The 24785-nt window shown below is 42.6% G+C and overlaps 2 protein-coding genes across 13 annotated transcripts in view; one reads left to right on the forward strand and one right to left on the reverse strand.

Annotated features, from left to right (window-relative positions):
- abhd14a (abhydrolase domain containing 14A) overlaps positions 1 to 20258 on the reverse strand; it is a 31231-nt gene extending 10973 nt beyond the window's left edge. Inside the window, exons 1-5 of one of the 4 annotated variants that reach the window (XM_059944484.1) lie at positions 19788 to 20258; positions 15916 to 16227; positions 11857 to 12142; positions 5148 to 5263; positions 1243 to 1478 (exon numbers count right to left, since the gene is read on the reverse strand). In XM_059944484.1, coding sequence (XP_059800467.1) covers positions 1243 to 1478; positions 5148 to 5263; positions 11857 to 12142; positions 15916 to 16012 — 735 coding nt within the window. In that variant the 5' untranslated portion in view covers positions 16013 to 16227; positions 19788 to 20258. Of the gene's footprint in view, positions 1 to 1242; positions 1479 to 5147; positions 5264 to 11856; positions 12143 to 15887; positions 16228 to 19787 lie in introns of those variants that run through there. The other 3 variants (XM_059944485.1, XM_059944486.1, XM_059944487.1) reach the window with 3 other exon arrangements.
- Positions 20259 to 20399: 141 nt separating this feature from the next.
- LOC132377950 (transmembrane and coiled-coil domains protein 1-like) overlaps positions 20400 to 24785 on the forward strand; it is a 98703-nt gene continuing 94317 nt past the window's right edge. For 6 of the 9 annotated variants that reach the window (XR_009506853.1, XR_009506854.1, XM_059944475.1 and 3 more), the window contains exons 1-2: positions 20483 to 20621; positions 21731 to 22462. Coding sequence is in view for 7 of the 9 variants with exons in the window: in XM_059944475.1 (XP_059800458.1) it covers positions 21902 to 22462 (561 nt within the window). In the remaining 2 variants the exon portion in view is untranslated. Of the gene's footprint in view, positions 20633 to 21730; positions 22463 to 24785 lie in introns of all 9 variants that reach the window. The other 3 variants (XM_059944482.1, XM_059944476.1, XM_059944478.1) reach the window with 3 other exon arrangements.

Here is a 24785-nt window from a genome sequence, read left to right on the forward strand (position 1 = left end):
CAGATGTCATTTTAAGAGGAATGAAGATGGCAAATTTGAAAGGAAAGAGGATGGTACTTGAGAGCATGGAATATGGTGGAATCTTCAAAAGAGAAGATGATGACAGAGGATGAACCAAGTGAGATGACGTTGGTTTGGGTGGAACAAGTACTGAGAAGACAGGTTTCATTCAGCAAAAAAAAGATATAATCTCTCAGGCCAATGATATCAATGCAGTTATTGATGCTGAATTCAATTGTATCAGAGCCTTGTTTACAGGTGAACAGACAGAGGGAGAAGTGAAAGGGGCAATGTCGGCCCCAGTGTAGGGTTGAGTGTGAAGGAGAGCATTTGGTGAGATTTGCACTCAATGGGCATTTTGGATATACAAACTGGTGGGAAGGTATGAAGGAAGAGGACTCTGTTACTCTTGTTAAGAGAAAGAGATGCACTATGATGCATCCTATCGAAAATGTCAAAAGAGGCACAAACTGCAGAGTTATTCACAAGGAGTGTATTTAGAATGCGGCAAGGAGAGTAGAATGCAAAAGGTTGTTGATTATATTTGTGGAGGAAGGTTATATGAAAGAGAAATGATAGAAAACATAGCATAACTAAGAATGGGCCAAGAAAAAGCAGAATGAAACAAATTCAGAGTTTGTGAACACAATACAACAGATGATTGAGGAATCTGATTCCCACTACAGGAATATCCAAACTCTTTTGCTCAGATACTAGGCAGGTACATTCCATGGAGGCTGAAGGGTGATCTGTAGAATTTAATCAATGACAAATCAGCATTATTGAAAATTTAAAGTATTTCCATCAACCTTGGCTATTGTATGTTTGAAACAGAGGAGGAGCACTGAGAAATTTAAACCCATTTGTTAGGAGCACATAGGAGTCCAGCATGATCAGCAGGAGGGCAACATCGCCCTGAAAGCTGCACCCTTTCCTAATCCACCCAGGGATAAGCCTGCAGGGCCTATCGGATACTTCAGCCCCACAGATCTCAAGACACTTTCAACACCAGGGTCTTAAGTCAGAAGACAAAGGTTTCTTAAGACACTGATATAAATAGTTATGCTTGAGTTTTATTTACAAGTTAAGAATGGACCTTTTCAAACCTACTAATTCACAAAATGTGAACAGACCAGCACATTATAAGCAAGCAGAGATGGGATTCAGATCCTGGGTTCTGACATCTGCACTGTTAGCTGTCCAGCCTCAGTTTTCTCAGCATTAACTTCAGCAACAGTTTACCTGGATTTTCTGATACTGTTCAGCACTGTAGCCATTTGTCCCAATGGGTGCAACAGGGACAAAGCCCTTCAGTCTCTGGTTATGAAACATCACAAATGGGATGGAGAAACGACCACTCATTGACGGACTGATCAGGACTGGCGTCTGAAGGTCCATAGCATTCATGAAGGTCAACAAGAAGTCAGCCCGGTCCTTATCCGTTTTCTCAACCTCCAAGGGTGAGGTATTTCCAAATCCTATTGAACAAGACATTAATTAGACAATAGCAAAGCACGTTGTTTACGCGGAACAAAGGAAGTGATTCAGGCCCATTTGGTCCATTCCAACAGAGGTTGTTAGATGTGAAAAGATAGCCATTCAACAAACTTGGTTTGTTTTCTCTGGAACAGGGCACCATGGTAGCACAGCAGTTAGTGGGACACTATTACAACTCGTGGCATCATAGTTTGGAGTTCAGTTTCGGTGTCCTCTGTAAGAAAAGTGTGTGTCCGTGTGTGCGTGTGCATGTGTGTGTGTTTTTTTTTCCACTGGGTGCTCTGGTTTCGTGCCACAAAGATATAGTGGTTAGTAGGTTCATTGGCCTATGGTCAGGCTAGGGTTAAATCAGTGGGTTGCCAGGTGGTGCAGCTTGGTGGGCCAGAAGGGCCTGTTCCACACTATACCTCTAAATAAATAAATAAACAAACAGCGGAAGCTGAGGGGAGATCTGACAGAGGTTTATAATATTATGAAAGGTAGACAGGGTCAAAATGTCTAACTCTAGAGGGCATTTTAGGGTGGGGGGGGGGGTAAATTCAAACAAGATAAGCAGGGCATTTTTTTTTCCCCTAAAAAGGTGGTGAGCGCCTGGAACATGTTGCCAGAGGTAATAGTGGAAGCAAATATGAAAAAGGCATTCTTCAAGAGGTTCTGAGATAGACACGTGAATGTGCAGAGAATAGAGGGACATGGGAAGGCATTAGTTTAGTTAGGCATTTATTACTTGTGTAATTAGTTTGGCACAACTTCAAAGGCCAGAGGGCCTGTTTCTGTGTGTACTATTCTATGTAACACATTAGCTTGTTATGTGGTAACAGAAGCAAAGAATTAGAACAGGAAAAGGCTATTCAACCTCCTTGGGTCTACCTGCACCAGCACAGGAACTCAATCAGTCTTTCTGAATCTGTTTCACAGTAAAGGAGGAGCCAATCAACCTACTTTAGCCTTTTATACAAAAGGCCAACCTACACCCATAGTCCACGATGGAGAAGGAAGAGATTGAACCCCTTTCGAGTCAATTGCAAAGAAACTGGAAGCCACTAGTCCCTTTTGGTCCACTGAATAGTTTTTACCTTTACAATAATTTGCTTTCTCCTTATTCCTCCCAAGTAGATTTACTCACTCACTGAACATCTGCCAACTTCTTGCCCACTTACCTGACCTGTCTATAGGCCATCTGTACCCTCCTCCTCACTTGTTAATCTTAATTTTATCTTCAAACAATTTAGCTACATTGCACTCAGTTTTTTCATCCAATACTACTGTAAATAGTTTCTAAATATTTAAAGCTCTAACACTGATCCCTGTGGCACCCATTGGTTACTCATTGCAAAACCAAAATGACCCATTTATCCCAACTCTCCACTGTCTTTTATTTACTCTTCCATCCATCCCAAAATATTATCCCCAGCCCTGTGTGTTCCTGTCTTGTGCAGTAAACTTCAATGTGGCACCATATTGAATGACTTATGGAAATCCATATACATTACATCTACTGGTCATCTTTATCATCCAATTTGCTACATTCTCCAAGAACTTTAACAAATTTGTTAGAAATTATTTCCCTCAAAAATCTTCTAAGTTTTCTATTTTTAAAAAAAATCTCCTTAATGATGGACACCTGTATTTTCCAGTGGGAGTGTTAAATGACCCATAATTTCCAGCTTTAAGCCTCCTCTTTTTTCGGTAAGAGTTGCAGTGAGGAGGAGAGACCCAATCAATCCTTCAGTCTGTTACATTGAAGCAGATGTTACATTACAACAGCCCACCCATGCTGACTTTATTGAAATAGAAGCATGTGGGAGGGCAGGGATCACAGATAGAAAATGAATTTTCTCTCGTCTTCAGATGCCATTTTTCCAAAATTGATTTCATGTGCTGATACTTTGAAGGTAGTGATGTCTGCCTTTGCTGACAAATGGTTTATGAGCTATCACTTTAGAAGTCACATTTTCCAGGGTTTTTGATGTACCAGCCTCGAAGGGAGGCAAGGCCTAATAGTGCTCTTATGTACATAACCTTCTTTGGAATAACAGAGGACCAACTACCCCTTCAATAAGGCAATATCTGGTTCTCAGGTCTATGGCAAAAATGGGTAGAGACCAAATTCCTCCTGATATCTATTAAATAGATATCAGGGCCAGTCCACCCCATCAAGATGATTACAGAACAAAGTAGGAGGTCAGTAAAAGACCATGTCACAGAAACAGTCATAAGATCTTAAAGCACAGGAGCAGAATTAGGCCTTTTGGCTCATCAAGTTTGCCATTCAATCATGGCTGATTTATTATCCCTCTCAACCCATTCTCCTGCCTTCTCCTCATAACCTGTGATGCCCTTACTAATTACGTGTTTATCAACCTCAGCTTTAAATATACCCCATCTGACCTGGCCTCTATAGCTGTCTGTGGCAATGAATCCAACAGTGTCACCACCCACTAGCTAAAGAAATTCCACTTCATCTCTTTTCTCAAGGGAGTATGTTGCACAGGAACAGCAAATCACTGATTTAGGCATTAATAGTGAGACAGGAGTTCATTTAGCCCGAGACCATGACTCAGCTCACTTGAAACATAGAAAATAGGTGCAGGAGTAGGCCATCCGGCCCTTCAAGCCTGCACCGCCATTCAGTATGATCATGGCTGATCATCCAACTCAGAACCCTGTACCTGCTTTCTCTCCATACCCCCGATCCCTTTAGCCACAAGGGCCATATCTAACTTCCTCTTAAATATAGCCAATGAACCGGCCTCAACTGTTTCCTGAGGCAGAGAATTCTTCACCACTCTCTGTGCGAAGAAGTTTTTCCTCATCTCGGTCCTAAAAGGCTTCCCCTTTATCCTTAAACTGTGACCCCTCGTTCTGGACTTCCTCAACATTGGAAACAATCTTCCTGCATCTAGCCTGTCCAATCCCTTTAGAATTTTATACGTTTCAATAAGATCCCCCCCTCAATCTTCTAAATTCCAGTGAATCTGTTACACTGAAACAGTTGACCAACCCATTCTCCTAAACCTACCATATTCAAACAGCAGTCAGCTCATCGGTCTCCTAGTGCACTGCACTGAAGGTGGTGGAGGATGATCAGCATATCACTGGATAAGATGATGGCTGCATTTATCTGTTCCCTATTACAATACTTGCTTCTACAGCAGGAATTGTTGATCTCTTCACTACACAAAAATCTATAAGTCCAGCTTTTTTCTATTTGATCTCCAGCAGCCAAGGGCTTTTGTTCCAAACTTAAACAGTCCTCGAAGGAAGTGCCAGTGGTCAGGATTTAATCAGTTCCCTGAAGTTAAAAAGCACAGCATGAACTGCAGGATACCCAGAGTTTGGTTGATGGTAACAATATGGGTGTTTAATTACAATAATTAAATAATAATTATTTAAAAATCCAGACAAGCATTGGTTTTGATTAATCAAAAGCTTTAACATCACAGTGAAGCTGCTTTTGGCAAGTTAGAAAGAGTTGTATTTGGCAGCAGCTGGTAAACAGACCAAAAGAGGAGATAATCCAATGCGTAATCACACAGTAATGATTCACTAATCTTCAAGAATATTTTACATTTTTATAAATATAGAAGGCTGAAGAAAAGCTTTCTCTATGAGCTTTAAGGGTCATGAAGGAAATGTAAAGTCCTTACCTGGTAAGTCCACTGCGAGAGCTCTGTATCCTTGTTGTGCAAGAAGGTTAAGTGTCCCAAGACTTTCCCAGGTCTTAGAGCTGAATGCCTGTCCATGAAGCAGCAGTATTTCCAATCTGAGCAAAGAAAAGGTCCGATGTGTTACTTAACATTACAATGCAAGAACACATTTAAACCACTTGCTAAAACACAATACGTTTCAGTTTTCTTCAACCTACAAGCTTATATTGATTATACACAACTTAGTAGAAATTGTTTGCATTTTTCTATAATTCAACCAAAGGAATTTTCTCTTTTCAGAGTCAGGTGGAACAAAGCAGCAGTGGGAAGATTTGAACAGAAACGCTTTAGTGAGCTAAGCAAGCAAGTTTTAGAGCCAGGTGGAAAAGCGGAGCAGTGGGAAGATTTAGCGAAGAGCTGAGTTAGCAAGGGACAGAACAGGCTTTTTTAATTGGCTAATCATGAGGAACATCAACCAATAAAATGAAGGCAGGTGCTAACAGAGCAGCAATGTGAAAATGGCCAGTGTTTGAGTGCTAATACAGAAGCAAATGAGGCTTTAATTAGTGGAGTCTGAGCAGAGTCATAGGTAACATCCTTTAAATTTCCTTGCCAGTCCTAAAGCAGTCTGGGTGGCAGTTAGGGCAGTGGCATGCTTCTCCTGTAGGATTTGAGAGATCTTGTCTCTGAAGATTCCACCTGTGTGAAGTGTGTCCAGCTGTTGCACCTTACTGATTGCATGAAGCAATTGGACACTCAGAAGTTTTAGCGAGGTGGTCACACTAAATTACAGGTTGGATGACCACCAAGAAATACCACCTGTGCATAAAAGGCACAGAATTGACAGGAAGCATATAGAAACATGGTGTTGTGGTGGAGGTTCAGCCATGACGGTAATAAATGCACAGCAGGCTCAATGGGCTCCTATTTTTATGTTTCTATAACTGAGTGATACGATTTATAAGCCTATCTAAATGTCTCTTAAATGTAGTGATTGTATCTGATTTCACCATCTCCTCTGCAATAGCTCAAGGTATCTACATTTTCTGTGTTTAAAAAGCTCAGACCCTCCCCCTTAAAACTTATTGCACTCATTATAAATGTGTGTCCTCTTGCTTTTGAGATCCCTACCACTGGAAAAAATCCTGTTATAATCTAATGTAACTCTAAACCCAGCTTATTCAGTCACTTCCTATAACTGAAGTCTTCCAGACCAGGGAACATCTAGGTGAATTTCCTCTACACACTCCAGAGTGCAACATCTTTCCTCTACTGTGATGACCAGAACTGCACTCAGTACCGTTATTGAGGTCTAATCAGTGTTTTATAAGTTACAATGTAATTTCCCAAATCTTATATTCTAAGCCCAACCAATGAAGGCAAGTATATCATATGCCTTCCTCACTCCCACTTCCAGGGAACTATATAATTGAACCTCAAGGTCTCTCTTCTGCCACTACCCTCAACCTAAAACCAAGTCAACTTTGAACCCAATTGCCTACTGCCTTCTGTACCAACCAACTATGTGAAATATTTAAGTGCCTTACTAAAGTTCATCCACACATTGGTTGCTACCTGCCTTCATGTTAGTTACCTCCTCAATCACCTAAGTTGTCTCTTCAAAATGCTCATATCAATTTTAGAATTCCCTCCATGCTGACTATTCCTGATCAGTCCTTCACTTTCCAAATGTAAGGAAACTGTAACCCACTTAAGGAAATTTCTCCAGTATCTGCTACCCTTAATTAATGGAACATCATTACCCACCCTACAGTCTTCTAGTACCTTTCCTGTGGCTAATGAAGATGCAAAAAACAGCAGTTTCACTTTCCCTACCAACTTGCTCTCCCTGCTATCCATAGAACATTACAGCACAGAAGGAGGCTTTTTGGCCCTTCTTGGCTGTGCCGAATCATTTTTTTGCCTAGTCCCACTGACCTGCACCTCGACCATATACCTCCATACACCTCTGATCCACGTACCTGTCCAAGTTTTTCTTAAATGTTAAAAGTGAGCCCGCATTTACCACTTCATCTGGCAGCTCATTCCACAATCCCACCACTCTCTGTATGAAGAAGTCCCCCCCAATGTTCCCTTGAAACTTTTCCCCCTTCATCCTTAACCCATGTCCTCTGGTTTTTTTCTCCCTTAGCCTCAGTGGAAAAAGCCTGCCTGCATTCACTCTATCTATACCCATCATAATTTTATATACCTCTATCAAGACTCCCCTCATTCTTCTATGCTCCAGGGAATAAAGTCCTAACCTATTCAACCTTTCTCTGTAACTCAGTTTATCAAGTCCCAGCAACATCCTTGTAAACCTTCTCTGTACTCTTTCAACCTTATTAATACCCTTCCTGTAATCCAGTGACCAAAACTGCACACAATACTCCAAATTTGGCCTCACCAATGCATTATACAACCTCCTCATAACATTCCAACTCAAACTCAATACTTTAATTTATAAAGGCCAATGTACCAAAAGCTCTCTTTACTACCCTATCTACCTGTGACGCCACTTCTAGGGAATTTTGTATCTGTATTCCCAGATCCCTCTGTTCTACTGCACTCCTCATTGTCCTACCATTTACCTTGTATGTTCTACCTTAGTTTTCCCTTCCAAAGTGCAACACCTCACACTTGTCTGTATTAAACTCCATCTGCCATTTTTCAGCCCATTTTTCCAGCCGGTCCAGATCCCTCTGAAAGCTTTGAAAACCTTCCCCATTGTCCACTACACCTCCAATCTTTGTATCATCAGCAAATTTGCTGATCCAATTTACCACATTATCATCCAGATTATTGATATAGATGACAAATAACAATGGTTCCAGCATTGATCACAGGCCTCCACTCAGAGAAGCAATCTCTGACTTCTCCCATTGAGCCAATGTCTAATCCAATTTACTACCTCACCATGTATACCTAGCGACTGAATCTTCCTAACTAACCTCCCATGCGGGACCTTGGCAAAGGCCTTACTGAAATCCATGTAGTCAACATCCACTGCCTTCCCTTCATCCACTTTCCTTGTAACCTCCTCGAAAAACTCTAATACATTTGTTAAACATGACCTACCACGTACAAAGCCGTGTTGACTCTCACCACACACCCTGTCTATCTAAATACTTGTAGATCCTATCTCTTAGTACTTCTTCCAATAATTTACCTACTACCGATATCAAACTTACCGGCCTATAATTTCCTGGATTACTTTTAGAACCTTTTTTAAACAACGGAACAACATGAGCTATTCTCCAATAATCCGGCACCTCACCCGTAGATACCGCCATTTTAAATATATCTGCCAGGGTCCCTGCAATTTCAAAATTAGTCTCCTTCAAGGTCCAAGGGAATACCCTGTCAGATCCTGGGGATTTATCTACTCTGATTTGCCTCAAGATAGCAAGCACCTCTTCCTCTTCAATCTGTATAAGTTCCATGACCTCACTACTTTTTTGCCTTATTTCCATTGTCTTCCAGTTTCCTTAGTAAATACAGATGCAAAAAACCCATTTAAGATCTCCCCCATTTCTTTTGGTTCCATACATAGCCGACCACTCTGATCTTCAAGAGGACCAATTTTATCCCTTACTATCCTTTTGCTCTTAATATACCTGTAGAAGCTCTTTCACCTTGACTGCCAAAGCTACCTCATGTCTTCTTTTAGCCCTCCTGATTTCTTTCTTAAGTATTTTTTTGCACTTTTTATACTTCTCAGGTATCTTATTTGCTCCGTTTCCTATACATGTCATACATCTCTATCTTCTTCTTTATCAGAGTTCCAATATCCCTAGAGAACCAAGGTTCCTTATTCTTATTCACTTTGCCTTTAACCCTAACAGGAACATACAACTCTGCACTCTCAAAATTTCTCCTTTGAAGGCCTCCCACTTGCCAACGACATCCTTGCCAGAGAACAACCTGTCCCAATCCATGCTTTTTAGATCTTTTCTCATTTCTTCAAATTTGGTCTTTTTCCAGTTTAGAACCTCAACCCGAGGACTGGATCTATCTTTATCCATGATCAAGTTGAAACTAATGGTGTTATGATCACTGGAACCAAAGTGTTCCCCAACACACACTTCTGTCACCTGTCCTAACTCGTTTCCTAATATGAGAACTAATATTGCATCCTCTCTAATCGGTACCTCTATATACTGATCTAGAAAACTTTCCTGAACACATTTTACAAACTCTAACCCGTCAAGACCTTTGACAGTATGGGTGTCCCAATCAATATGTGGAAAATTAAAATCCCCTATATCACAGCTTTATGTTTCCTGCAGTTGTCTGCTATCTCTTTGCAGATTTCCTCCTCCAATTCTCGCTGACTACTGGGTGGTCTATAATACAACCCCATTAATGTGTTCATACCTTTCCTGTTTCTCAGTTCCATCCATATGGCCTAGGTAGACAAGCCCTCTAATCTGTCCTGCCTGAGCACTGCTGTAACATTTTCCCTGACTAGCAATGCCATACCTCGCCCACCCTTCATCCCTCTGTCTCTATCATGTCTGAAACATCGGAACCCTGGAACATTAAGCTGCCAGTCCTGCCCCTCCTATAGCCAAGTTTCACTAATGGTTACAACGTCATAATTCCACGTGTCAATCCACGCCCTCAGCTCGTCAACCTTCCCCACAATATTCCTCACATTGAAATAGACACACCTCCGGAGATTATTACCACCACACACAACCCTTCTATTTGTGACTTTGCATGAACCTTTAACATCATTTATTTTCACCCCCGTTCCACTATCTACTCTGGCACTCTGGTTCGCATTCCCCTGCAAATCCAGTTTAATCCCCTCCCCCCCTCAATAGCATTAACAATTCTCCCTGCAAGGATATTGTAGTTCAGGTGTAACCCATCTCTCTTGTACAGGTCCCACCTGCCCAGAAGAGGTCCCAATGATCCTGAAATCTGAAACCCTGCTCCCTACACCAGTTCCTCAGCCACGTGTTCATCCTCCAGAGCATCCTATTCTTACCCTCACTGGCACGTGGCACAGGTAGCAATCCTGAGATTACCACCCTTGAGGTCCTGCTTTTTAGCTTCCTACCAAGCTCTCCATACTCACTCTTCAGGACCTCCTCACTCTTTCTTCCTACGTCATTGGTACTGATGTGTACCTCGACATCTGGCTGCTTACCCTCCCATTTCATAATGCTGTCCACACTATCAGAGACATCCCTGACCCTGGCACCAGGGAGGCAACAAACCATCCTGGAGTCTCTGTCGCGACCACAGAACCTCCTGTCCATACCTCTAACTATCAAGTCCCCTATCACTACCGCTCTCCTCTTCCTCCCCCTTCCCTTCTGCACTGCAGAACCAGACTCAGTGCCAGAGATCCAGCTGCTGCAGCTTGTCCCAAGTAAGTCATCCCAACAGTATCTGAATCGGTATAGTTGTTGTTGAGGGGAATGGCCACAGGGGACCCCTGCTCTGCCTGCCATTTCCCCTTCCCTCACCTGACGATAACCCAATTACCTGTGCGCTGCTTATTTGGCATAAATACCTCCCTGAAACGACTATCTATAAACTTCTCATTCTCCTGAATGATCTGGAGGTCATCCAGCTCCTGCTCCAGTTCCCTAATGCTGTTTGTTAGGAGCTGCAGTTGGATGCACTTCTTGCAGGGGCCATTGTCAGGGACACCGGAGGTCTCCTTGACTTCCCACATCCTGCAAGAGGAGCATTCCAACATCCTGTCTGGCATTCTCTCTACTCTGAACGAACAAAACTTAATGGAACCTACCCTCGCCTCTGCCTGTTCACGCTGAAGCCTGTTGAGCCAAAGCCATCCCACTCTGACACTCTCCACTCCGCTGTATATGGTGGGGTTTTTTTAAACCTTTGGCGCTAGATATCACCTAGCAGTGGGCATTTCAAAGCAACCACCACTGACCTACCCAGACAAACAAGGTACCCCTCCAAATCTATTATAGATACATAAAAAATAGGAGCCCGTTGAGCTTGCAGTGTATTTATTACCATCATGGCTGACTCTCCACCACAACCACCATGTTTCTGTGTGCTTCATGTGGATTCTGTGCCTTTTATGCACAGGTGACATTGGCTGTATGGAACATGCTGAGTGTGTGAGAGCACTCTGAAGGTCAGTGGGAGCCTCAGACCACTACACTTGTTTCTCAGCCAAACCACTTACTGGGCCAAAGCCTTGACTTCAATATCATAGGTTCAGTTTTCTGGAAAGATTATTCATTTATTTATTTTTAACTTAATGGTACAGTGCAGAGTAGGCCCTTCTGCCCCTTAAAGCCCAACAGTGCCAATTTAACTCTAACCTAATCACGGGACAATTTACAATGACCAATTAATCTACCCAGTACAGCTTTGGACTGTGGGAGGAAACCAGAGCAACCAGGGAAAAACCACACATTCCATGGGGAGGACACACAGAGACTCCTTACGGGCGATGCTGGAACTGAACTCTGACACCCCGAGCTGTAGTAATGTTGCCCAATGTCTGGTAGCTTCTGGAGGTGGTTTTAAATAATATCAAGAGATATTGCATTGTCCACAACTTTAAATTTTTTGAATTCATTAACCTTACCTTACCCTTTAGAGATACATGCTTGGCTCCCTTTTATCAACCTACTCAAACATTTCAGGTGTAAAAACACTTCCAGTATAACTGGACTTTTAATGGCGCCTATATTTCTTTGATCTCATTTACCTCGGCTGTGATCTTTCTCCATTCTTTCCTGGTGGTACTGCTTCTCTGTAGGACATGTCCAGTGTTACTGCATTTTGGGTATAATGCACAGTGACATTGACTGAGAGCAGCCGGCTGTTACTCATATCTAGTGTCTGTGGGAGCCCTGAAGGCTTTGTATCAGAAAGAAGGACATTTGGGAGAAAATAGTAAACCAAAACTGTAATTCCAATAAGAAACGCAAAGATCATCATGTTATTTCCGGTGGATGAACACGTTCGCATATTTTTCCTCTGAAGGGAGAAAGCTGCAATGACAAAGGAGAACAAAATTCCAGTTAAACAAGCGTGGTCCAACAGTTCCCAGATGCTGTGACTATAACATACTACCTGCTCAGTCAGCTCTGTTATAGATCATTGAATGAAAACAGGCCCCAAGTTCAACTGTTCCAATCTAGTCTAGGTTGCCATCTAAGCTAGTCCCATTTTGCCATGTTTGGCCTATATGCCTCCAAACCTTTCCTGTCTACCTGTCCAAGAACTTGTTAAAAATTGTTAACATAACTGACTCAAAACCATTTCCTCTGGCAGTTCATTTCCTAACCATCCTACTCTAACCATCCTTGGTTGAAAAAATGGCCCTCAAAATCTTATTAAATCTCTCCACCCTCACCTTAAACCAGTGCCCTCTCGCTCTTGATTCCTCAACTCCTGTAAAAAAGACCATGTCCACTGATCCTATTGATGCCCCTCATGCTTTCCCATTCTCCTATGTTCCAGTGAAAACAGCTCCAAATTTCTCAACCTCTCTCCATGATTCAGTTCCACAGTCAACTAGATCATGGAGTCCTACAACATGTAAACTGGCCCTTTGGACCAACTGGTCCGTGCCAACCACCTCCATTGTAAACACAGCTTTGTGCAAGGGAGATTACATCGCACAAATTTGATCATTTTTTTAAAAGTAGTAACCAAGAAAGTCGACGAGGCACAGTTTACATGGACTTTGGTTAGCCCTTCAAGAATGTTCTGCGTGGTAAGCTGCTATGTAAAGTTAGATTGCATGGGATCCAGGGAAAGCTAGCTAAATAGGTACACATTTGATTTGATGTAAGGAAACAGAGAGTGAAGGTGGAAGATTGCATTTTAGACTAGAGTCCCATGACTAGTGGTGTTCCTGAGGGAAAGTTGATGGTCAGTGTGGGTACATTGCCATTTGTCAATGATTTGGTTGTCTGAGATGTGGTTGTTAAATTTGCGGATGACTCCGAAACAGGTGGTGTCGTAGACAATAAAGATTGTGACCAGGATTTACAGAGGAATCTTGATCAGGTGGGTAAGTGGGTCGAGTAATGGAAAAAAGTGTTTAATTCAGCTATGTATGAGGCTCTGCATTTTGGGAAAATATTAAGATAGGATTTTCACACGGAATGGTAGGGTCCTGTGGAGTGTTTAAGAACAGAAGAATCTAAAAGTGGCATTGCAGGTAGACAGGGTAGTGAAGGTGACTTCTGGCATACTGGTCAGCATCACTCAAGGAATTGAGTATAGAAGTTGAGATGTTATGTTGCTGTTGCACAAAACAGTGTTAAGGCTGCATTTGGAATATTGCATTCCCTTTTGATCACCCTGCTTTTGGAAATATGGTATTAAGCTGGAAAGAGTACAAATGAGATTGATCAGCATGTTATGAAGAGAGGTTGAGTAGGTTATGACTGTTTTAAGTTGAGCAGAGGACAATGAAGGGTGATCTTATAGAAATATTTAAAATTATGAGGGGCATAGATAGGCTGAATTTGCAGTCTTTTTCCAAGGGAAAGGGAATCAAAAACTGTAAGGCATAGTCTTAAGGTGAGAGGGGAGAAATTTAATAGGAATCTGGGAGGGAACTTTTTCACCCCGAGTGGTCAGTATATAAACTAGAGGAAATGGTTGAAGCAGTCACATTAACAACATTTAAACGACTGCTGGACAAGTATATGGATAGGAAAGGTTTAGAGGGATTTGGGCCAAATGGAACTAACTTCGATGAGATCCATGACTGCCACGGACAGTTGGGCCAAACCACCTGTTGTGCTGTATGACAATGAACTGTACAGCAGAATCGAGAGGCTGAGTGGCCTTCTGCTCCTCATCCTGATGTACATTTGTTCATGCAACACACACAAAATGCTAGAGGTACTCAGCAGGCCAGGCAGCACCTATGGAAAAGATTAAACAGTTGACGTTTCCGGCTAAGACCCTTCATCAGGGCTGGAGGGAAAAGATGCAGTCAGAGTTAGAAGGCGTGGGGAGGGAAGGAAGAAATACAAGGTAGTAGCTGATAGGTGAAACCGAGAGAAGGGGAGGGATGAAGTAAAGAGCTGGGAAGTTAATTGATGAAAGCGTTAATGGACTGCAGAAGGGGAAATCTAATAGGAGAGGACAGAAGGCCATGGAAGAAAGGGAAGGGGGAGGAACATCAGAAGGAGGTGATGGGCAGGTGAGGTGAGAAATGGGAATTGGGACTAGTGAAGGTGGGGGACCAACACCAGAAGTTCAAGAAATTGATGTTCATGCCATCAGATTAGAGACTACCCAAACAGAATATAAGATCTTGCTGGTCCAACCAGAGTGTGGCCTCATCGCGGCAGTAGAGGCGGCCATGGACTCTCATGTCAGAATGGGAATGAGAAGTAGAATTAAAATAGGTAGCCATTGGGAGATCTCACTTTTTCTGGCAGACAGAGAGTAGATGCTCAGCAAACTGGTCCCCTAATCTACACTGGGTCTCACTGATCTCCAGGAACTCCAGATACAGTAGATGACTCCAACAGACTCACAGGTGAAGTATTGCCTCATTTGGAAGGACTGTTCGGGGCCCTTAATGGTCGTGAGGGAGGAGGTGTAGGGCTAGGTGTAGCACTTGTTCCGCTTGCAAGTTGAAGTGCTCGGAGTGATTTGTTACGTACCAGCAGCAATAGGTCACAAGTTGAGTCTGGTTTTAATGTTAAACCACTATATTTATTAGTATCTACTCAAAACATAGAAAATTAAATGAAATAAACAGAAGTTAACAGTGTTGTGTGTGTGTGGCTCCCAATCTGTCAGGTTTAGGAACAGTTCTTAAAAGTCTTAAGATGGCAAACTATAAAGGTCCAGTAATCCATGGAATTAGTGACGGGAGAGACTTGTAAATCCACATTAAAATGTAGAGCAACACACACAAAATGCTGGTGGAACACAGCAGGCCAGGCAACAGGTCTCGGATCGAAACATCAACAGAGCTTCTTCCTATAGATGCTGCCTGGCCTGCTATGTTCCACTAGCATTTTGTGTGGGTTGCTTGAATTTCCAGCATCTGCAGATTTCCTCGTGTTTGATTTTTAAAATGTAGAGAGGAGGCGAACACGAAGAATTCTACAGGTTCCCCGCTGGGAAAACGAATTAACAGTCACCGAAGATCTTATCCGCCAAATTGTCCCGAAATCCACGTAGAAACATCACAAGGTGACAGTCACAGAATACTCCTTAGCAAGTGGTTACCACATAACCGAAACCAAGTAAGGGTTAACAAAAGTAGTTGCCACAGAATACTCCAGCAAAATCCACGTATGGATCATATGAAGTGACAGTCACACATCCAATGTGCACCATTAATCAACCCAATCCTTTGGGCATGGGAAAGTATCAGATTTTACCCATTGTCACAGCAAGCTACTGCCAAGATGTACAAAAAAGTTGGATGAGCTCCAAAAAAAACAAAAAAGCAGGTTGGGCAGCTTCCGTTGAAAGAAGCAGTCAACGTTTCAGGTCAAGACCCTTCGTCAGGACTAAAGAAGGAGGGGTCAGGGGCTCTATAAAGAAGGTGGGGGAGGGTGGAAAACCGATCAGAGGAAAGATTAAGGGGTGGGGGAGGGGACGCAGGGAGGGGATAGGCAGGAGAGGTGAAGAAGGAATCTAAGGGGAAGCAGTATGGGGAGTAGAAGCAGGCAGAGTCATGAGAGGTGATAGGCAGCTGGAAGAGGAGACAGAGTGAAGGTTGGATGGGGGAAGGGAGAGGGAGGGAATTACCGGAAGTTGGAGAATTCGATGTTCATACCAAGGGGCTGGAGACTACCCAGACGGTAGATGAGATGTTGTTCCTCCAACCGAAGTTTGGCCTCATCATGGCAGTAGGGGAGGCCGTGTATGGACATATCCGAATGGGAATGTGAAGGAGAGTTGAAGTGAGTGGCAACCTGGAGATCCCGTCTGTTGTGGCGGACAACAGGTGCTCGACGAAGCAGTCCCCCAATCTGCGTCGGGTCTTGCCGATGTAGAGGAGGCCGCACCGGGAGCACTGGATGGAATAGATTACCCCACCAGACTCACAAGTGAAGTGTTGCCTCAGCTGGAAGGACTGTTTGGGGCCCTGAATGGTGGTAAGAGATGGTGCCAGCAGCTTGCAATCAAAAAACTATATACTTTTATATATATATACACACACACACACACACACACACACACATATATATATATACACACACACACATATACATATATATATATATATATATATTCATTCTCATTCTCTCCCTCCCTCTCTCCCTCTATCTCTCTCTCTCGAATCTTGCTTTTGTGCTACTATATATAAAAAGTTCTTGTTTTCAAGTTTTTAAACCAATTTTGCCACATGTGCATTGCATTGCCTTTTGAATTGTACTCGTTGTTGTAATGCTTACCCTCATCTTAATTTGTGTTTGTTGTGCCAGTTCATCTGCCGACATATGGATTTGTTTTATTGTTATCTTGCAATGACTTCACAGGAGCTTGCTGACCCGCACTTTAATTATTTTTCAACTGACAATTCGGCTCAAGAAAGCACTCTCTGTATGAGACTTTGAAAGTAACAAATGCAAATAGTATAACTGAACAACAGTAATGTGGTTTAGGATGATGCGATGGAATAGTCCTTCTGTAGCTAACCTGGGTTATCAGCTCTCAGTGGAAAAACTTCCCTATTGTAACAAACCCTTTCCTACTTTTGGAGTAGAGGTAGGTAGAATTGGTGGTAGAATCGGAGTAGATGAAATGTTTGGTCTGAATGGCTTATTTCTGTGCTGTATCTCTGAATATAACAGGGTTCATGCAATGATTAAAAGGGGTAGTCCAGTTACAATGAAAAATCAACTTGTTCCTCAGTCCGCTTTAAACCTCTATCCTCTCACCTTAAACTATTCCCCCCCCCCCCCATTTTTGTTAGCTGTATCAAGGGAAAATGAATCAGACTATCCACCCTATCAATACCTCATATTTTTACTAACAGTCATCTTTGGAATTATGGCCATTCAGCAAACAGAATTTCATCCTTTTATAATCCATTGATCACCACCGAGAAGTCTGAAATATAGTATACTGTGCAGGGGAAGAAGATAGGAATAAACAGTCAACATTTCCAGTGAGAGTTTTCATCAGGACAAATTTTTTATGAGTTGTATTTCTTAACACATGCACTGGTAATGTGACTTTGCATTACAGAAAGTCACAATATTATTTATTTACAAGGAATGTCTATTGCCCTTCCCATGGACAACATTGGTGGCGTGGAGAGGGGAGACTTGCAGCTTGGGCAACTGCCAGTCTTCCGTAAAAAAAACTTGCCCAAGCTTGCACCCTGGAAACTTTCCAAGGTGCAAATCCATGATCTATCCAGACTAACGAAGGCCTACACACTACACACACACAAGGAATGTAATTGCCCTGTAACATGGGATTGCCTGCACCTCTATTAAATCACCCCTCAGCCCCTTATGCTCCAGGGAAAACAAACCCAGCCTCTCCAATCTTTCCTCATTATCAAAGTCCTTCAATCCAACATCCTGGGGTTTCTCTTCTGTACTTTCTCTGAAATTCAGAGCATCCAGGACCTTGCTCAGCCAAGAGTTAGTTCTAGCCATAACAAACCTCATTATAGTATATGTGATTGGTGCCAGTCAAAGGTGCACCAAACCCTGCTTTCCTTGGGCACTGATATGATCGCTATCCTTTTGAAGCAGGTAGGGACCTCCAGAAGGCAGCAGTGAGAGGTTAAAAATATCCCAGCCAGCTGGTCAGCACAGCTTTTTAGTACACCATCAGGACCTAATGCTATGTGAGGATTCATACTTTTGAAAAATGTTCTATTATTGGTGTCTGAAAAAAGTTAACAGAGTTGCCAGATGCTGTGAGAACTCACTGGGTGTTGTGCTATTTGCTTTTTAAAGTGTACATAAAAGGTATTGAACTCATCTGGGAGTGAAGCATCACTGCTACTTATGTTGTTAGGTTTCATCTCATAGGAAGTATCAGCATGTAAATCCTGCCACAGCTGTCGTCATCTGATTGTCCCTCCAATTTCACTCAAAGTTGCCTTTTCACTCTTCTGCAGGCCTCTTGCGGGTTGTTCCTGGACTTCTTGAAGGATAGAAGATTGCCAGTCTTGACCGCCACAATCCCTCCATCAATAGACTGTGCATTTCCTGGTTCATCCAGGGCTTCCAGTTTGGGAAAACTCTGTAAGCTCAAACTCATCCATGCAGGTCTTGTTGAAGTCAATGATGGCCATGGCATGTTCATTCCGATACAGAGATACAGTATCTTCCAATACGGTGCAGTCCACTGACTCAAAGAATCCCGTAAAAATTTCCTCCACCACTCTTGACCAAACCTTTGTAGTCCTCACCACTGGTGCTCTCGTCCTCTGTCTCTGCCTGTGTGCCAAAGTATAGAAGTATAGCCAGGTGGGTGTGGGATGACACAGTAAGCGTTCTTTAACAGTAATCTATTGTGTTGGCTCCTCTGGTTCCACAGATGACGTGCTGGTGATAGTTTGTCAGAGACATTGTCAGACAAGCTTAGTTGAAATGTCCTGTGATGATCAGGAAGACAAAAGGGTGCACTGTCTTGTGATTGTTAATCACGGTGCTCAGCACCTCCAGTGAGAGGTTAACATCTGCCAGGGGTGGAATGTACAGTACCACCAGGATGATGGTAGAGAACTCCCTCGAAAGGTAGTACCTACAACGCTTGACCACTAAATGTACCAGTTAAGTGGACATGACTGCCACAGAACAGGCACACCTGTGCACTGCAATGAGTTAATCATGGCTGCCACATCTGTCTTTACCTGATACCTCCATCTAGTCCACGTGGTGCATGGTGAAGCCCTTAGGCTGAATGCTTTGTATGGAACGCAAGGGATTAGCCATGTCTCTGTCTCAACAAAGATTGAAAAGTTGATGCCCATGAAGGGTGAATTTTTATGTCCCTGATATAAATTGTAACAGTCCCTGATACTGCAGCCTTGCTCGAAGGTGTTCAATTCTATTTTCCAGACACTGAACTTTAGTCAGGGTTAGTTGGAAGGGATGGGTTAGAGACCTGTCCTTCAGTTTTTTCTGGAATTCTTTCCTGCACCTAATTTCTGAAGACAATGTTGAGCCTCCAGATGGTGCACTCACTCCCGAATCTTACTTCTAAAGATCGTTGGTTCTTTTATATAACTTGAAATGTGGTTACATACTGCAGTCTCCATGGCTGAAAATTTCAGCTGTAATAGTTGTAAATGGGAATACTTCGTAATTTCTTTGGGAGCTGCACATAAAAATTAACCCTTCATGGGCATCAACTTTTCAATCATTGTTGAGACAGACCATTTGAAATGGTACTGGGAATCATGTATGGGGAGGTTTGGAGCCCACGGCCCACAACCCACACCCACAGTGACCATGTTCCCTCTAATTTATAATGACGTGTACAAAAATCTTGTGCTGTGCAATTTTTTTGCCCAGTGATAACATCTGTGTACTAAATTTTAATATATAGAGGTATTCGTTTTAACACTGTCAATAAAAACTTTGATCTCCTCTTGGGTTTAATTGTTTTCACTCTCGTTCATCTGCACGCTCACAACATACATAGCAGGCCATAGAGGGAAATGAAGAATTTTGTCACCTGAGCTTTTGCACACCGTCCAGATGTGATTTGTTTACTAATTGACGCTTTAAACAGTTATGTTTCCAGATATCACACCACTTCTTTCCACTTGCAAATTCTCCAGCAACTATTGCATTGCGACAATACATGTAGGTAACACAACTTTCTGTATTGTACATAAATAATTCTCATAGTTGTAAGTTTCCGACATCATGAGCTTTCGGTGCAGCAGTTTCTATTGTTTCCTTAAGCCATTCTGCTTTAAATGAACTTTTACGCTTCATGTCCTTTTCTACTTTGGAATTCGACATAGGGAATTAATAATTTCTTCAATATAGACTATAAATAAGCCAGTTCCAAAATCCACAGACAAATCATCAGAAACTCCACATTGTCAATAGTGTCCGCGTGAGAAACCGGAAAAGGAAATATGATTGCGTATCGGTCAACGATGAACCTTTTGTGCGTAGTTTAAATTCCTTTGTATGCTAGTAGTAAAAGGTGTATGCGCGCACACTTGAGAGGAAACAGTGACACCAACCTCCTCCACGCCCACCCCTCAACACCCTCACCTACCTGGGCCTTCTGCTCTGCTCAGATTGATCGGGGGCGGCGCTGCGCTGCGCTGCGCTGCGCTCTGACGTCATGGTTGGGCGTCACGTCCCGGGTTGGGAGTCGGCGGCGGCGTGTGATTGTGCTGTGCTACGCTCTGGGCCCCCTGGACATGGACTGACCGACCGTTTTGGGAATGTGCTAGGTGGCTGTGCCTTGAGGGCATCGTCGGCCTTTTTTCCGCCAGAGGACACTCCCGCGTTGGGGGCAGGCTGTTGCACGCGGTGTCAGCGGGCCGAGGTGAACAGACGGTGCGTTTAGACGGGGAAACAGGGCGGCCTGAGGGAGGTGATGAAGTAGGGACCTGCAGTATAGGGAAAGGCCAAGGCTTATAAGTGAGGGTACCTGGGCTTGGTGCATGGAGAGGGGGTAGGGATGCGGTGTATCTGGATGATATTGCCTGAGTGCTAAATTGGGAATTCCTCTGATTGGATTGGGTATGCGAGTTTCAGCTCGGTCTGCAGTTCGTGGCGGGGTGTTAAACAGAGAGGAAAGCAGAGCAGATTTAATTTATGGGCTGGTATTCTAATTAAAGAATCAATATGGCAAAGCTGGGGCTGCAAGCAATTTTCCGGAGGAATCTAGTGAATTGATCGTAAAGGAAGGGACATGGATAGATAACAGGTAGTTGGAATAGCGGCGGTGTTTCCTCAAGCTGTCGTTGTGATGAAGAGGATGGATAACTGAGCCATTACTCCACTGGTAGCAAACTTCACTGTAGTGTCACAGTAAAGAATAGTTAGGAATTATGCAACTCAAATTCCAATGAGTATGTTACATTAATTATTAAAATATTTTTTAAAGGTTAATTTTGTTGTTTGTTTATGTGAATTATGTTTGCTGAATATTTTATTGAAACATTGCACTAGTTTTTTTTTGCTGTCACCCTTGCTTTGGCTATTAGTGCTCTGAATGCTTCAGTTATGCTTTTAGTCTAATTTTTGGAGCTAATTATATAGGATTTCTGATCTATCATGAATTTTTTTGATCTCTTAATTTGTTTTTGTTTTGCTCAAAATGCAAATGGTTGAGCTAAAACATTGATAATAATTTTAAAATAATTTTCTGGAGTTTTCATTCTGCATGGGACAGAAACTCAAAAATTTCCCTTTAAACTGTGAAATAATGAAGCCAAATATTAATAGCCTGGACAATGTTATTTTTAGAAAAACCCGACAGACCAATTTGGGTGCTCTGCTTCAAATGAAACCGTGCAGTAATACAGGCTATTAACCTGCTAGTATCATTTTGATTGGCTGATGAGAATGCAGGTCAGAAATGTCTGAGCACAGTTTTATTCTTTTATATATGCATGACATGTAATGTTTGCTTTTTTCCTTTTATGTCAGACAAGCATGAAGTGACATTGACAGGTGCTGCATGCTGAAATCTAATGAGAATGCACCGCCTATGCAGGATCTAGACCACGAAATGAAACAATTATTTAAAGAGATCCATATCATTTATTTGCCAGTAAATATAATGTATATGAATTTAGAAATCTGAAGAAAAAGCTTCAGATGGAGCAGATTAATAATGACCATTCACTTAATGACCTAGACAGCGACAGCAGACCCACAGACAACGCGGGCAGAAAACCAAGTGAATTAGAACACTCCTTGTCCAAAATAACACACAATGCTTTCGAGAACTTTGGGCAAGGTTTAAAGCAGCTTTTTCATCACCAACGTCGCCGATCATCTGTCTCGCCCCAAGATGGTCTCCACATTCAGTCTGACCAAGAGCTCCCGAGCCCAGACACCTGTGTTCCTACTGCCGAGCTGGACTGGGAAGCTCCAGCTCAACACTCTGCCCAGAGCACTGCTCTCAACAGGGTCCTACAGCAGTTCCGTGTTGCTCCCATGATGAAACGGGGTGCAAGCCTGCACAGCCGGAGGAACAAATTGGATCTGCCGAGAGGAAGTCCGCAGATATCCCGCAAGTCAGCACCAGATGGCACCGGTTCTCTTCTGCTACAGTCTGGCAGACCCCGCTCCTCCTCTACTACTGAAGCACCAACCTCCTCTTTGTTTATGGACACCCTGGCCTTCAGTCCTCATTCAGGAGAGGAGTTTGACCGGGTAATGACTTATCTTTTTTAAATGTCTGTTAGACTGTGCAGTTGCTGAGTGTAGTCAGATTACTGTGGGAGACTGAAATGCTGTTACTGTTTTCATAGCAGATTGTCAGGTTGTGTTGTAGCTGGTTTGTTTAATATGTGCTGTAGATGCTGATTCCAGTGGAGAACTTCATACTGAATGCACTTCTAAGGTTTAAATTATTACTGGACTTGGTGCTCATTAGAGATTGAGGTGAGTATACTGATTTGGAGGAACAACTGAACCCTGTCATGCACAGCACATGAATTTTCCAGGATACAATACTAGCATAAAACTCCAATAATCCACTATCTGATCACTTAGAAATCCCAGAAGTTTGCAGCTAGATCATCAGGTGATGTTTTCATTTACCACTTGCTGGGACCTTGATGGCTTTGCTCCCACTCTTCTTACTGGGGCCCTTGTTCATGCCCTTGTCTGAAACTTGTGATGTTCATTGAAATGATATTGTGCACAATCTTCTAAGTCTGTACACTATATTTTTTCTTATTACACATGCCTTTTGATCCAGGCAGCATTCTGATAAACCTCTACTATGACCATTAGACATAGGAACAGACTTGGTCCACCTGGCTGGCTCATTGAGTTTTCTCTGCCATTCCATCATGGCTGATTTACTGTCCTTCTCAACCCCATTCTTCTTGCCTTCTTGCTGTAACCTTTGACACTGACTAATCAAAATCCTATCAACTTCCACTTTAAATATGCCCAATGACATGTCCTTCACAGCCGCCTGTGGCAATGGCTTCCACAGATTCACCACCCTCTGGCTATAGAAATTATAAATGTATGTCCCTCTATTCTGAGGCTGTGTCTTCCGCTCTTGGTGTTCCCCACTATGGGCAACATTCTCTCCATATCGACTCTGCTAGGCCTTTCAATATTTGATAGGTTTCAATGAGATCTCTGTCCCCCTCCCCCATTCTTCTAAACTCCAGAGCCATCAAACACTCTTCATACATTAACCCTCTCATTCTCAGAATCATTCTTGTGAACCTCTTCTGGACCATCTCCAATGCTAGCACAGCTTTTTGTAGATAACGGCCCAAAACTGCTCACAAGACTCCCAAGTGCAATTCAGCCTTATAAGACCTCAGATCCTTATTTTATTCTAGTCTAGACATTACATTTCCCTCCCTCACCACTGACTCAACCTGCAAGTTAATCTTTTGGAAATCTTGCATGAGGACTCCCAAGTTCCTTTGCAACTCTGAATTTTGAATTTTAGAAAATAGTCTACACTTTTAGTCCTTCTACCAAAGTCCATGAGTATACACTTCCCGACACGATATTCCATCTGTAACTTCTTTGCCCATTCTCCTAATCTATCTTAGTCCTTCTGCCATCTTCTTGCTTCCTCAATACTACCTGTTCCTTCAACTATCTTAGTATTGTTCACAAACTTAGCCACAAAGCCATCAATTCAGTCATCCAAATCATTGACAGATAATGTGAAGAGAAGTGATCCTAACATTGACTCCTATGGAACACCGCTAGTCACCAGCAGCCAACCAAGGAAGACCTGCTTCGTCTCACTCTTTGCCTCCTACCAGTCAGTCAATCTTTTACCCTTGCTCGTATCTTTCCTGTAATACCATGGGCTCTTACCTTGTTAAGCACTTCATGTTGGCACCTTGTCAGAGCCCTTCTGAAAATCCAAGTAAACAACATGTAAACAACTTTCCTTTGTCTATATGAATGTTATTTTGTCAAATGATTCCAACAGTTTAGTCTGACACGATTTTCCTTAAGGAAATCCATGCTGAATTTAGCCTATTTTATCATGTGCCTCCATGTAGTCAGCAACCTCATCCTTGATAATGGACTCCAGCTTCTTTCCAACCACTGAAGTCGGGCTAACTGGCCTAAATTTCCTTTCTACTACCTCCTTCCCTTCTGAAAGAGTGAAGTGACATTTGCAATTTACCAATCCTTCAGAACCATTCCAGAATCCAGTGATTCTTGACAGATCACTACTTATGCCTCCACAATCTCTTCAGCCACCTCTGTCAGAACCCTGTGATGTAGTCCATCTGACCCAGGTGAGTTAACTACTTTTAGACCTTTCAGCTTCTGAAGCACCTTTTCCTTAATAACAACTAAACTCACTTCTACCCCCTGACACTTGAATTTCTGGCATACTGCTAATGTCTTCAACAGTGAAGACTGATGAAATAAACTTGTTTCTCTGTCATTTTTCTCCCATTGTACTCTCTCCAGCATTATTTTCCAATGATCCATCATCCACTTTTTTACTCTTTATATATTCGAAAAAACTTTTTGT

This window comes from Hypanus sabinus, chromosome 19, assembly GCF_030144855.1.
Source record: "Hypanus sabinus isolate sHypSab1 chromosome 19, sHypSab1.hap1, whole genome shotgun sequence".
Classification (NCBI taxonomy): Eukaryota; Metazoa; Chordata; class Chondrichthyes; order Myliobatiformes; family Dasyatidae; genus Hypanus; species Hypanus sabinus.